This window comes from Stylophora pistillata, chromosome 5, assembly GCF_964205215.1.
Source record: "Stylophora pistillata chromosome 5, jaStyPist1.2, whole genome shotgun sequence".
NCBI classification, from domain to species: Eukaryota; Metazoa; Cnidaria; class Anthozoa; order Scleractinia; family Pocilloporidae; genus Stylophora; species Stylophora pistillata.
The window spans coordinates 4,041,628-4,055,428 of NC_142523.1; the positions used below are offsets into that span (position 1 = coordinate 4,041,628).

Here is a 13,801-nt window from a genome sequence, read left to right on the forward strand (position 1 = left end):
CCCAATGAGAAGAGAATCCTCTTCAGCTGTCGAATACTGAGTCGTATTCCGTGTACGAGAAGAAGAAAGGTTAAGATTTGTGAGTAATCCAATCCAAGATTAAAGTACCTCTCAATATAAGACAGTTGCGGTCAGAATTTGTCGATGTCACAGGCAGGTACCTAGGCATCATGCCTACTCTACGTGAAAGCCATAGAATGAAACAGAAAAGAGATAGAACCACCTTGATTGTTGCGGCCATCTTGTTTATTTTTTAATGAGTCCGCATTCGTCCAGCAGTAAAGTATGACATTGACAGTCAAACTTAGAACAAAACTTTGAGTTTTGGGAAAAATACCTGGGTTTTGGTAAAAAAAAAAAACAAACAAACAAAAAAAACAAACCTGACTTTAGGAAAATAAAATCTGGGGTTACAGTTATAAAAAAAGTGGGTTTTGGAAAAAAAAACCCTGGGTTTTGGAAAAAAAAAACTGGGTTTTGAATGAAACCTGAGTTAAAAAAAAAAAAAGAGAGAAAAAAATGGTTTTTGAGAAAAAAAAACCAGCAACAAAAAAATCATTGAAAACAGTTACGAATATATCTCAAAATAAACGGTTGGGTTTTGATGTCCCTTACGGACCACCGTATGCGACCGAATCACCTTTTGAACGTTACATGTCAAAGCGAATTTTGTTTTTCGCTTACTTAATGCGTTCCTTCGTTTCCGGGGCCAAAGCGCTAAAAAACGTATCCGCGATTTGCTATATTCAATTTCAGTGAAAAGTCATAGAACATCTTTGAAATAGGATTAAAAAAATTGTGGATTGATCGTACAAAAATCGCTCTTGAAAAAAAAAAGTATTTAGAAACAAAAAATTTGGAGACATCTTTTTTTGTTTATATGTAAAATTAGCTACTGTCAAAATTTGAGAGCAATCGATCAAATTCCCTTTCTCTTGTAGCTTAGAAGCCGTGAAAAATTCGACAATTAAATTTTTTTTTTAATTTTTCGTATAGTCTGATAGCCAGTCCTATAAGCTTTAATTTGATATGGGGCTTAGATATCTACAGTTTAAACCGGACGCGCTACATCGCTTGCACGGGAGACACCCCTGAAGGTGCACGGTAACCTTAAGAACGTGTTCCTGTCACTCAGCCATGTAGGAGTTCCCGTGTGACGTCGAGTTCATGTTCTTCAATTTTTCATGACGATTTCCTATTAATTTTCCATACCAAAAATGCTTGTTTGATAATCGGTACTCTAGAAGTCACGCACGCCCACATTGTTCGTACCCACCTCAAGGGAAGTAAAATAAGCACAATGATCCTTATCTATAAAGTTCCTCTCGTAATTCTGACTTCTGCCTCGCAATACCGAAATTGTACTCCATAGGTGCAAGTCGTGTCACTCAGAGAGAACTCACATGGAGAGAAAACTATTCAATGTACTCGAAAAATGAAATATATTTTTCGAAATATGACAAAAATTGCTAAACGATCAGAAATCATGCGAACAAACAATTGACCGCCATATTAAACCAGGGTGGAGAGAGCAATCCGATTAGAGATGTTTACGCAGACTACAAAATAGCCCACAGTAAAAAAGCACGTAGACAGCAACCGGCTACCTCGATCTAAGATCTATTATATTTCACAATGAACAATTCTTACTTCTTCTTCATTACATTGCCTACTTCATTACAAAATCATGGACACTTGAGTGCACCTGATGCACGAAAAGCCAAATCATGTGGGGTTAACAAGAGACACTATCTTGTTCACCCCAGATAATAAGGCTTTTCTTAGCATCTCTTCTTCATTAGGGATAATCTGCCACTAAAATTGAAAATATTGACTGCGCTGATAGATTGTAGAAAAGCTCACGCAGGTTTCCTTTGAATGTTGTGAGCTCCCCATTAAGCAATAAACATGTTTAAAACTTTTGAGATATATGTTATAGACTTGTAATTAAAATTCATTTTATAAGCGAGTTTTTCTTTCCCTCTGTATTATTTTCACGAGACACTGTTCACCTCTCCTAGCATTCACATTAATTGTTTTTTTTTTTTTTTCTTTCACATTTTATCTTTCAATATATCCTTTTCATGTTCAGTTCAGTTGACCCGTTCAACTCTCAAGATCTGACTTTTAATTCTCCCTTCTAGCTACTGCTCATTTTCGAGTAAACCAGATACGGGAATTTGATGTTGGATTAAGGTGACAACTTTTACCCTGATAAGTTTGAGTATTCTCATTACCTGTTTGCTGGATGGTGTATGGTTGTTCTGGGGAGATGCTACATGATAATCACTGGGAGCCAAAGGGCTGAAGCATGCTTAAGTTTGCTTGTAGTCGTTTGTCTATACACCCTAACTTGAATTATAATATAGAATTCATTGATTTCTGAACCTGACATTCAAAACTGATCATTATTTATTTGGAAAATGATGTATCTATCTATTTTTCTATATATTTGTTTACTTTTTGTTGTTTCTCAGTGGAACATGCTGGTTAATTGTTTATCATCCCAAACGCCTCCAGAACTAATTGGAAAGAACCTAAAATCAACTATAGACACTATGGACCCCTAGTTAAGACGATAAACTAAGCGTTTGTAAATGTTGATGTCATATTTAAGCGCTACAACCAGTCTTGATCAAAGCTAAACGATAAAACTTCACCAAACGCTGAAAATGTATACCTTTTTTTTCCCGACCTATAGGAACATGGAGAAAGGAAAAGTGATAATTGAAGTTTTTTTGGTGAGCTAAGTCTGTTTTGAATTTAGAAACCAAATTTGAAAGCACGACATATACATGTTCCTTTGAAATAAACTATTTAACCATGATTTATTATCGTATTTACGCACCCCTTGAACTGCATAGCGTGATTCATTAGGCAGCAACATAATAAAACTTACGTACGACCACGACAAGAACGGCTAAGTTTTTCACAACCATTATATCGGCGTTTGCAGTTTGCAGTTTGGCTTCGACAGACAGACAGCTCATGAGCAACTTGATTTACAAGAAAAGCAGTATCTTCGGGTATTACACTGACAGGAAATTGGGCGATTTTCAGTCTAGCTGAAAATATATATGAAATCAGTTGACGCAATTTGGTACTTTATTTTGACGAAATATGAAAACTTAAGTCTAACTTTATATTAATAAATAATACACTTAGTCGGATTTTGTAACCTCTTACCTAATAATTCAACATTTTTTCACTTCCACAAAGGAAAAATGAAATAATATTTCGGTTTTGAACTAAAATTTGTAACACTTGACCCATAGCTGTCAGCAACGGAAAAAATCAAGGGTAATAATAGAATCCGTTGTTTATGTTAGTATTTAAAACAAAAATGTCTCTGAAGCAGTTTGTAGTGTCAGTATATGTTTACATAAGAGGATTAAGAAACCTTCTTAAAGATTTAACTGCTCGAAATCATTTTGAAGGTGTTTCGTGTCGGATTAAAGAAGGGATACTTTGTCCACCGCAAGGAAATTCAATGCCAACCGCTGGATTGAGAAGATAAAACAGCTAAAACCAGACCAGGAATTTTAAACGGTGCCTTCAGAGATATTAAAAACAGAGCTGCAAATACTGTCGCAAACAACCACGCACATGCAACAGAAAGATTGACGACGTAAACTGGACAGATCGAGTAGTATAGGGAAGAAACTTGATGATATACTTTGGTAAGTAACGACTGATAATTTTCAATTGTGACTCTTACTGAGTCAGTCAGTCATTCAGTCAGTCCTCCAAAATCTCTTCAACTTGCGAACGAGATATTTTAAAATGTAATGAGGTCATCTAGAAAGGCTTTGTGTATAACTTAGAATCTTATGGGGTATATTTCGTGGAAACTAACGAAACACACAGCTCGTGTCACCATTTTTTTTTTTTTTTTTTTAGAGGAATTCCATTTCGCCATTCGAGCATAATAACTTTGCCAAATATTTCCTAAAACATTGCAATGATCTGGTTTATCATTCAAGAACAGGAAGAACTCTTGCTGCTCTTGCTTGTAAACTGATATGTTCGTGCGAATTAACGGCCAATTAATATTTTCAGTGGGACCCAATTTGCTCTAGATGTAACTCAAATGATGTATTCTCTGGGGTGAAGATTTGCCAAATCGTTACGTTGTTTATCTTACTTGCAATTGTTCAGCATAACCTCAGTTATCGAGGGCTCTGTTGACCTAAGCGAAATATGAAATGTTGAAAATCGGTTAAGGAAAGAATAATTCTGTTTTCAATTTGCTAATCAAAGCATGTCTAAATTATTGTTTTCAAAAGCGTGCGTTTTGGTTTGTTTTGTTTTATTTATTTTTGTCAAAATTTTCCAGGCAAAATCTTTTATTATCGGCTCGAGTGTAGGAGGAAATTTCAAATGAAAGCTTAACTTCTCTAGTTCTACCGCTTTTATCTTTTTTATCAAATGATCCGTTTTATTAAATTACTTTGAACAACCATGTTTAACATGTATGCAATCGGAAAGACTTTCCACATTTTTGCCTTAATTAGCTCTGAGCATTTATTCTGAAAACTGAAAATTTTAGATTCATAAATCTTTGTTTGCTTGTGTTGCTATACGGCCAAAAAATGTAATCTTTCTTTATGGAAAATTTAATTAAAAGTCAGGAAAGAATCAGGCGTTAATCACGTTTGTTTTTGTTTAGTTTTTACGCCTAAAGCAAGATATGGATTTTTTTAAATTCATGAAAATTAGAACGATGAAATGACCCAGATACTCGATAAACGTGAAATTTAGCCAAATTCGATAGAAAATTGATAAAATAATCAATAGGTTCTATGGCATTCTCCAGAGACAAAAAAAGAAAAAAAATACGAAAACTGTTCGCCTGAGCTCAAAATTGTGCTGAATTGAGGGAGCGTTAGATTACAGTCTCGATAGAACCATACAGTACCAAATTGAATATAAAAATTTTCATTTTCTTCATCACTTCGACAATTACGTAACAACAAAGAATTCGAAATGTCAAGTGCAACACCATCCATCACTTAATCGAGGTTATTAAAATTTCAAACATTTATTTTATTTCTACCTCCTTGCTGTCAGTGTGAAGTGAAAATAACAGTCAGCTTCTTGAGTCATTGGGGTTTTTGTGTTTCAGTTTCTTGTAAAAACAAAACAGATAACATCTAATCATCTATCCAATTCTAGAGACGACGTTTTGTCGAGTGAGGTGTCTATAAAGATTCTGCCGTTAAAAACATAGGCTGCCAAGAATATCTTGACTTTCTCTGTAACTGAAAAGCTCTCAGAATTTCCTATCTCACTCAAACAAAAATGAACCTTCTTCTCTTTCTCTTGTTTACTGTATGCTAACGCCGAACACAAAAGCGAAAGGTACGTAATAGCGAAAAGGAGACACACACAACCGCACAATTCTGGACAGTGTTATCATGCTTTCCTCGAAATAACTATGTTCGCAAGTTCTTGTGTTGACTTCTTAATGATTTTAATGCACAATGACAAACAATTTTCGTAAGTAATGTTCGATTTGAGGTCATATGGGGACGTTGGGGGTAGGGTGAGTGGTAAAGTGTAATGGGTAGTGAGGATGGATCTGCAATATGCCGGTCTTGATGACGTCAATAAGATTTAGGAAAAGATTGATCACCAGTTATTATTTTCCTGATCTTACATACTTAGACAACCACAGTTAAGGACACACAAATAAGATTGGCTTCTCTAAATATTTCAAATTAATTTCGTTCATTTTTTATATTTATGTAACATATGTCTGCTTGTCTGGGAAGCCAAGCATTCTTTAAGAGCTGAAATCAGCAAGGTGGACACAATTATGTTGTTTACCAATAATACAGATGCACTCCCCAAAATTGGAAAAATACTGTTTAGCCATCAGTTAAGCGAACCTTCGGATATCTTGATTCTAACAAGAAGCACAAGTTACGTCTGTGCGAACGTATGCATGAGGGCTATAGCTAATGCGAACTAATATGTTAAAACTCAACTAAAACTGACCTCTCTGTTTGAATTTTAGCAATGATGAAAGCTTTCCGCACGAGGATTCGTTACTCAAGTTCTAGTGTCTTATTGTTTCTTCTTCTCACAAACCCTGGAAGGTAAACGATGATTCATCATGAGTATAGAGACAACGCCGCATTGTGATATATGTTGAATAAATTTTCTTAAGAAAGTAACGAAACATCAATAAATGAAGAATAATAATAAATCGTGGCGTAAACCCTTCAGTACATAACGATCATTTTCGCTTTATAAGACACTTGCACATTGAAATTGCATAAGACAGGCTTTAAATATTGACACGGCGGCCAGGATTAGAAGTTAAAAAGCTATCTTCAGCCCCTGCCCTTTAAACTCCAAAGAACAATCAATTTCATATCAGCAAGAAAAATTACAACTAAGAATAAAATGCGCCAATATACTTCACCACCTTCTATCTTGACATCATTATTACTTTTATAATTATTGTTATCTTTATATCATCTTTTCTATGGTAAATGTTACTATATGAAATTTTTTCCAGGGTCCTCTGTGAAAGCAATCTGCTTACTAAGTTTTTTACCGGATACGACAAAGCGATAAGACCTAATTTCGGTAAGTTGGCTTGCATAAGTAGTTTTTCAATTTATTTTGGCCAAAATCGCCAAACTGCCACTGGTCGCCAAAATAACCAAACAGCCACTAGTGGCCAAACTGACCAAACTACCACTTGAGGCCAAAATGACCAAATGCCACATGTGGCCAAAACGGCCAAACTGTCATTAGTGGTCGAGTCGGCCTAACGGCCACTAGTGGCCAAAATGGCCAAACACCTACTAGTGGCCAAAATGAACAAACTGCCACTTGTGCCCAGAATGACCAAACTGCCACTAGTGGCCAAAATGACAAAACTGCCACTAATGGCCAAAATGACCAAAGAGCCACCAGTGCCAAAAATAACAGAACCGCCACTAGTGACCAAAATAACCAACTCCCACTAGTGGCCGAGATAGCCAAACAGCCACTAGTGGCCAAAATGACCAAACTGCCACTTGTGGCCAAGATAACCAAACTGCCACCTGTGGCCAAATTTGCCAAACTGCCACTAGTGGTCGAGTCGGCCAAACGGCCACTAGTGGCCAAAATGTCCAAACAGCCACTAGTGGCCAAAATGACCAAAATGTCACTTGCGGCGAAAATGACCAAACCGCTACTATTGGCTAAAATGGCAAACTGCCACTAGTGGCCAAAATGGCCAAACTACCAATAGTGGCCAGAATGACCAAACCGCCACTAGCGGTTAAAATGGCCCAACCGTCACAAAATGGCCGAAAGGGCAATAGTGGCGAAAAATTCCGAACAGCTACTAGTGGCAAAAATGGCCGAACGGCCACTAGTGGCTAAAACCGTTAAACTGCCACTATTGGCCAAAATGCTGAAACTGCCACTTGTGGTCAAAACGATCAAACTGCCTCAAATGACCAAAATGGCCAAACTGCCACTGAGCTAAAATGGCCAGACGGCTACTCTAGCCAAACTACCACTAGTGGCCAAAATGCTCAAACTGCCACTAGTGGCTAAAATCAACGAACCGTTACCAGTGGCCTAAGTCCTAAAATGGCCTCTACTGAGTGGCCCGGCAAAAGTTCTAAGTGGCCCCTAATAATTAAAAGTTCCTATTGAGTTTAATTTTTTGGCTTTTTTTTTTTTAGACGAAGGGAAACCTTTAACTGTTTCTGTTGACTTATATGTGGAGGCTTTTGGAAACATCAAAGAGGCCAATATGGTAGGTTAACAAAACCACTAGATTATTCTCTGTTTATCGGAGACTTTGGTTAACCAAATTTGGTTAAAAAAAGGTTGATAGTGTGATAGTATCAAAAATTGTGTTGTTAAGAGATGTAAATTGGACTTAAATGCATATACTTATCTCTCTAAGTCTAATAGACTAACAGGACATACCAATGAGCATTGTACATTCCCAGTGGAAGGTAGGGGGAGAGTCTTAAGGGAAACTTCGCAGAACGATAGTTCATGATAACAGATCAACTTGGCACACGCGCAAACACTAGAGCGGTGTGAGTGCAGGACTTCTTCATCGTGATACACTGCCCACTCCCCTAGAGTTAGGTATTAGGAACTGGACACTAGTTATCATCTAAAGGGTGTGAATAGGGGAGAGGCGAGGGTCGGAGGATTTTTTAGGATCACATTGTTTACAGGAGGAACAGAGGGGATCAGTTGTCTCTCACAGAGTTTATAGGAAGGACTATAGAAAAGTGACTTTCACTCAATGAGAGAGCTCATTGCTCATTGCTCTACGCTTTTTTCTTTTATTATAATTGCTCAGGATTTCATTTCTAATATACACATATATAAATAATAATATTTTTTCTATGACTTGTAAATTTCGTTTATTCATAATTATTTTTAGTTTAATTCTGTGTGTGTGTGTATATGTATGTGTGTGTGTGTGTGTCCCGACCCTAATATTGTAATCCATTCTATGTAATTTGGCTTCCTAGCATTATTAACCTTCTAGTTATTTTAGGAAGCCAGCACCCTCTTAGTTCTAATTCTTATTCGATGTTAATTTAACCTTCTCAAGAGTAAGGGTGAATTAAGTTGTTGTTGTTGTTGTTGATCATTACAATATCACAAAGCCTCAAGGAGAATTAGGTAAATTTTATTGTGACACAACCAGAACTCTCCGACCCCCTCATTCCCCCTTCCCCAACCCCCTTATTCCCCCTTCCCTATCCCCTCATTCCCCCTTCCCCTACCCCCTCATTCCCCCTTCCTCTACCCCTTACTCCCCCTTCCCCTACCCCCTCATTCCCCTGTTCCCCTACCCCCTCATTCCCCCTCTTCCCCTACCCATCCTCCCTCTTTCTCAGGCGATAAATGGTGGGTCCTTGAATGACAACTTAATGAACTGTTTCTTTGCTTATCGCTATTTTCATAGCCTTTATTTTTCTTTCCTTTCGTGAACAGGAGTATTTAATATACGGTTACTTTCGCCAACGATGGAAAGACTCACGCCTAGCTGGAAGACTTAATTACACGCTTACCATAAGCGGAGCTGATATCGACAACATCTGGGTACCAGATCCCTATTGTTATAACGCCCGGGAGTCAAATATGATGATGTTAGATACACAACTGCACAGCAGAATATCTGTTGATCCCAGCGGAGACGTCTTGTACAGCAAAGGGTGTGTAAAAGTGAGACAATTCTTTACTTTCCTCTGCTTAACGCCTAAGTTAATAAGACAGTGAGTAAGTCAGTCAATCATTCATCCAGTCAGTCACTAACTCCGTCAATCAGTTAGTCACTAAGTCCGTCGGTCACTCACTAATCCGTCAATCAGCCAGTCAGTCGTCAGTCAGTCAGTCATTCAATTATTCAGTCAGGCACTAAGTCCGTCAGTCAGTCAGCCTATGCTATGTCGATCCGCCAATAAATCAATTGTTAAATAGTCAGAACTGAATTTAGTCGGTATTACGGTCAGTCAGTCTGTCACTCAGTTATCCAGTCCGTCGATCAGTCAGCCACGCAGTTATGTCGATCCACCAGTTAGTCAATTGTTTAATGGTCAGTGATTGAGTCGATCCGACGGTCATTCATTAAGTCATAATTTGGATATATCAACAAAGTTGAAATGGTAAATTGGCCACGGTAACGATTACAAAAGCTGACGTTTCGAGCGTTGGCCCTTCGTCGGAGCGAAGGGCTCCGACGAAGGGCTAACGCTCGAAACGTCAGCAATTGTAATCGTTACGGTGGCCAATTTACCATTTCAACTTTGTTGATATATCCAAACTATTTCGCTACTCCCACCGACGCAGCCCCAAACAGTTTCTTTCGAAACTCTCAGCCTTTATTCATTCATTAAGTCAGTCTGTCAGTCGCTCAAGCAATCAGTCAGTCGACCAACCAACCTATCAGTCAGTCAGTCTGGTTGTGTGTCTGTCTGTCAGTCAGTAAATAACTCGGTCAACACGGTCATACGTTCATCACCTAACAGTAGAAACTTTTTTCTTACACTTTTTATTCAGAGTGACGTTGCTAGCCTCTTGCGACATGAATTTGCGAAATTTTCCTCTGGATTCCCAAAACTGCTGTCTGAAATTCGGAAGCTGTAAGTAAATCTTAAGTTTTACGCTGTGATCATTAGAAAGGATGGCTCATACCTTGAAATCGCTGAATCTAAAAAGGAATTCCCTCTTCCAACTATTAAAAATGTCCTTTTAAATCAATTGAGGAGAATTTGGTTATAAATTAAGAAAATATACGAAGGCCGATGTACTTGTGCATTCTCATCACCTGTCTTGTTTAGAATGTTAAAACTACAAGGAGAAGTTACAGGTTGATCAATTCCGAGAGTTAAACGGCTGATATTAGAATGTTCTGCCTATTCTTTATCCTGCAGATGGATACAGTACAGATCATATTCACTTTGAATGGGGACCTGCAGGTGTTTCTGTAGGAAATAACGAAATGGCTCAGTTTGAGTACAAAGGCAACAAACTCTCCTCGGGCATAGACGAGTATAGCGTTGGTAAGCATCAGTTTAAGTGCTGGACTGTTCGATTCTACGAGCGTAACAACATCTCTGTTTCCTTCCTTCCTTCCCAAAAAACTGCTTCCTTGTGTTTTGCATTAACTGCGTCAATTGATCGATACAGAAAAAAGATGATAAAGCCATTAAACTAGATGTCTCGTGTATCGCGCAGTGTCAAGACTTTGCTTTGCATTTTTACGAATGCGTGATATTTTTTTGGTAAGCGGGAAAAAACTTTTGCAAATTTCTGTTCTAACAGCAGAGTTATTAGTCTGGAAAGTAAGTATCGTTATCAAGTATCTGTCGGTTTATAAGTAATCGATAAACAATTCGGTGTGATATTTCTATTTTGACTTTAAGTAGTTAATTTTTGCGGCGTTTTCTTTCGCTTTCTTTTAATTTTCGGAAGCTTCTTTTGGCGGATCGAAAACAATCCTCGAAAAATAAATCATGCAAATTTCCAGGCTTAGTCCGAAGTTATTTATTTCTTTTAATTATGCTATTTTTAGATCCCTTACGTTTTAAAAAATCTAAGGAGGTTCAAGAAATGACTAATCGTGGGTCGCAAAGTTTTTCCGTGATAAAACTTGAGAAGCGCATGAAATAAAAAAAGAGTCGCGTTAATGACTTAGCAAATGGTATACTCGTTATCTAAATCGGTAAAACAGTTTGATGTGTAGTATTCTTTAAAAATCATCTGGTTTTATCAAATGAGTTTATAAATAAATGTAAATTGATCACCGTAAAGGGTTCAAAGTTGACATTTCGCGCGTCGTCAAATCTAAAAAAGTATAAAGTATAAAATATGGATTACTTATGATGGACTTACGCTTCAACCTGTTTTAATTTTTATTTCGAACAGGTAATTTCTCGACGGTTACAGTCAAGTTTATATTTGAGCGACGAGTCGGTTATTACATAATTCAAGTGTATCTTCCAGACGTTTTTGTAGTGGCACTGAGCTGGATAGTGTTTTGGATGGACAAGAAAGAAATGGGGGACAGAATGGCTTTAGGGATCACCACGATTCTAACAATCATGTTCCTTCTTGGCTCTCTTAATGCAACCATGCCTCGAGTCAGTTACCCAAAAGCTTTAGACTGGTACTTGCTGGTGTCGTTCACGTTTGTGTTTCTGTCGCTAATTGAGTGTATGGTCGTGTTTATACTTACCTTGAGGTCTGGCGAAAACAAGGATAACTCGAAATATAAGGTACCTGTCCTGCCAACTGATTATGCGTTCTTTTTGTTAAAACGTTAGTATCTGTGTTTGCGTTGGAAAGGACGTACTGAAAAAAGAACGAAAAATATTTTTACATTAAGCAACAGATAATTTAGGGTGCTTCAGTTCAAAATTGATTGAAAACGTGCATAGACTGTGAGATACGTACAGGTGGTACCTTTGGTTATGGTGCAGATTTCTGAACTGAAAGATGGGAATTGCAATAATAACGACCTCTTCCTATGTCAACCCAGGGACAAATGTACAACTCTGCCACTCGTTGATGGCAAAACTGTTCTCAGGGTTTGAAAACTTTTGTCAGTAACTCAAAAACCTTCCCTGGTTTTTTTTTTTTTTTTTTTTTTTTTTTTTCCTTATTTTGCAGTTGAGTTCAATTCCTCTTTCAACGATGGTTATCAGTGAGTTAACGCTGCCTCCGCTAGAAAATAGCGTTAATGGAAACAAAGAAATACATATCAATGGAAAAGCTCACCGGCTGTGCTCTCCAGAAAAAAAGGACGGAAACGTGAGAGATGATAGACTGGCCAGATATTTGATTGACAGCAGTTACAAGACAACGGCCGCTGATCGCGTTGATCAGGCGTCTCGATTTTTGTTTCCAGTGTTTTTTGTGATTTATAACATTGTGTATTGGGCTGTGTATGCCCTACCTGGAAAGAAACTTGAGTAAGCATCGCAGGACATAAGTAAAAGAAAAACCAGCCACACCAGCGAATCAGGTGACGGTTAATGGATGCAACGTGAATATGCTTGTTTTGTTTCAACTGTATGCCGAATCAATTTTTTTTTCAATGCATTAATTTCGCATTCGTTTACCTGGCCGAAAAGCATGCACTTCGAAATCAATGTAACAAGCACACGAGCCGAAGCATTTAGGTTTTACGCGAAGTGTTTTGTTTTCCATTTACAAATCTAACTGTCAAATGAAGAAATCTTCAAAGTAAGTTCCTATCACCAGATTTTTAATGGCGTTAGACGGAAGAGAAGCTTTACTGGTCAACACATTGCTCAATAAGGACCGTAAAGATAGGTACATGCAGTAAACAAACTTGCCCAAAGAGACATGTAAATGTGGCTGCCGGATAGTTGCATTTTGCAATGACGTTCACAAAGTAAACGTTTCGCAAAAGAACCAGTAAGGAAAATAAACTCGTTAACAAATGGTAATGCATTTCATTGTATTTCAAAGCTATGAAAAAGTGTCAAGCTTAGTTTGAATGAAGACGAAATACGCTGATAATGTTTTCCTTCTCAAGCCGGTGAGCAGGTTTTTGGCAAGAAATAGTCACTTACCCATCTTTCAAATTAAAAAAAAAACACACCTTTATTGCCGTTCGTTGTGTTTTCAATTTTACCGTGAGTAAATAGGTTTTTTTCCGTACTTGCTGCTTCCTTTCTAGGTCTATTTTGATAACTACCAACCAGAAATCACAATGAATGACTCATAGAGGCTCTGCTTGGCACCATGAATTAATTCCACCTCGTTTTTCAGTCTACCAAATATGATACACTAATTCAAGTCAACAGATCACTCATTTTGTGATTTTCGCTATTGCATAAATAGCGCTATCTACTGCGAAGGATCGTGCATCATACGTAAAGATCACTCATTGAAAACTCGTTTGATTAATATTCGTAGCTATTTTGGTTTTATCAACTTATCTATTGAGTTTATAATGTTAACTGGCCGCACTAAAGAGTTTCTCTCTTTAAGGTCGCCAGTTTACACTATCAACTCAGTTAATAAAACCAAGAGATCTTTTTAATACCCCCAACGACGGAGCACCACGGTTTCTTTAGAAACTTACCCCCTTTTTTATTCATAGCATCAGTTAAGATTCCGAGAAATTCTGTCTTTGTTTCCCTTTTTACGTGGTTGACATATTATGTCTATTATCTTTTGTAGTTTTGCCTATTTGCGCATTATACTTCTCAGTGTGAAGTGATTTATACTCCCGTCTGTGTTCACTGTCTGCTAAGCAAAGACAAAGGCAGCCCCGACAGTGCAGTCA

At 37.6% G+C, this 13,801-nt stretch overlaps 1 protein-coding gene across 2 annotated transcripts; it reads left to right on the plus strand.

Moving 5' to 3' along the window:
• The first annotated feature begins 2,912 nt into the window (after positions 1–2,912).
• On the plus strand, positions 2,913–13,116 carry LOC111334983 (glycine receptor subunit alpha-2). 2 transcript variants are annotated; one of them, XM_022940798.2, is made up of 10 exons: positions 2,913–3,300; positions 3,438–3,680; positions 6,020–6,101; positions 6,527–6,597; positions 7,695–7,768; positions 8,977–9,197; positions 10,042–10,124; positions 10,416–10,544; positions 11,410–11,759; positions 12,154–13,116. In XM_022940798.2, exons 2-10 carry the CDS (start codon positions 3,668–3,670, stop codon positions 12,457–12,459), a joined length of 1,329 nt encoding a protein of 442 aa, XP_022796533.2. In that variant the 5' UTR covers positions 2,913–3,300; positions 3,438–3,667; the 3' UTR covers positions 12,460–13,116. The 2 variants fall into 2 exon arrangements, with proteins under 2 accessions (XP_022796533.2, XP_088616225.1); XM_088760099.1 differs by having other exon boundaries at positions 2,915–3,026.
• Positions 13,117–13,801: the final 685 nt, after the last annotated feature.

Excerpts from the sequence above, each read along its gene's own strand:
- LOC111334983 (XM_022940798.2), top strand. Across the intron at positions 6,598-7,694 it reads AGCGATAAGACCTAATTTCG|ACGAAGGGAAACCTTTAACT; the intron begins GTAAGTTGGCTT and ends TTTTTTTTTTAG. Across the intron at positions 7,769-8,976 it reads ACATCAAAGAGGCCAATATG|GAGTATTTAATATACGGTTA; the intron begins GTAGGTTAACAA and ends TTTCGTGAACAG.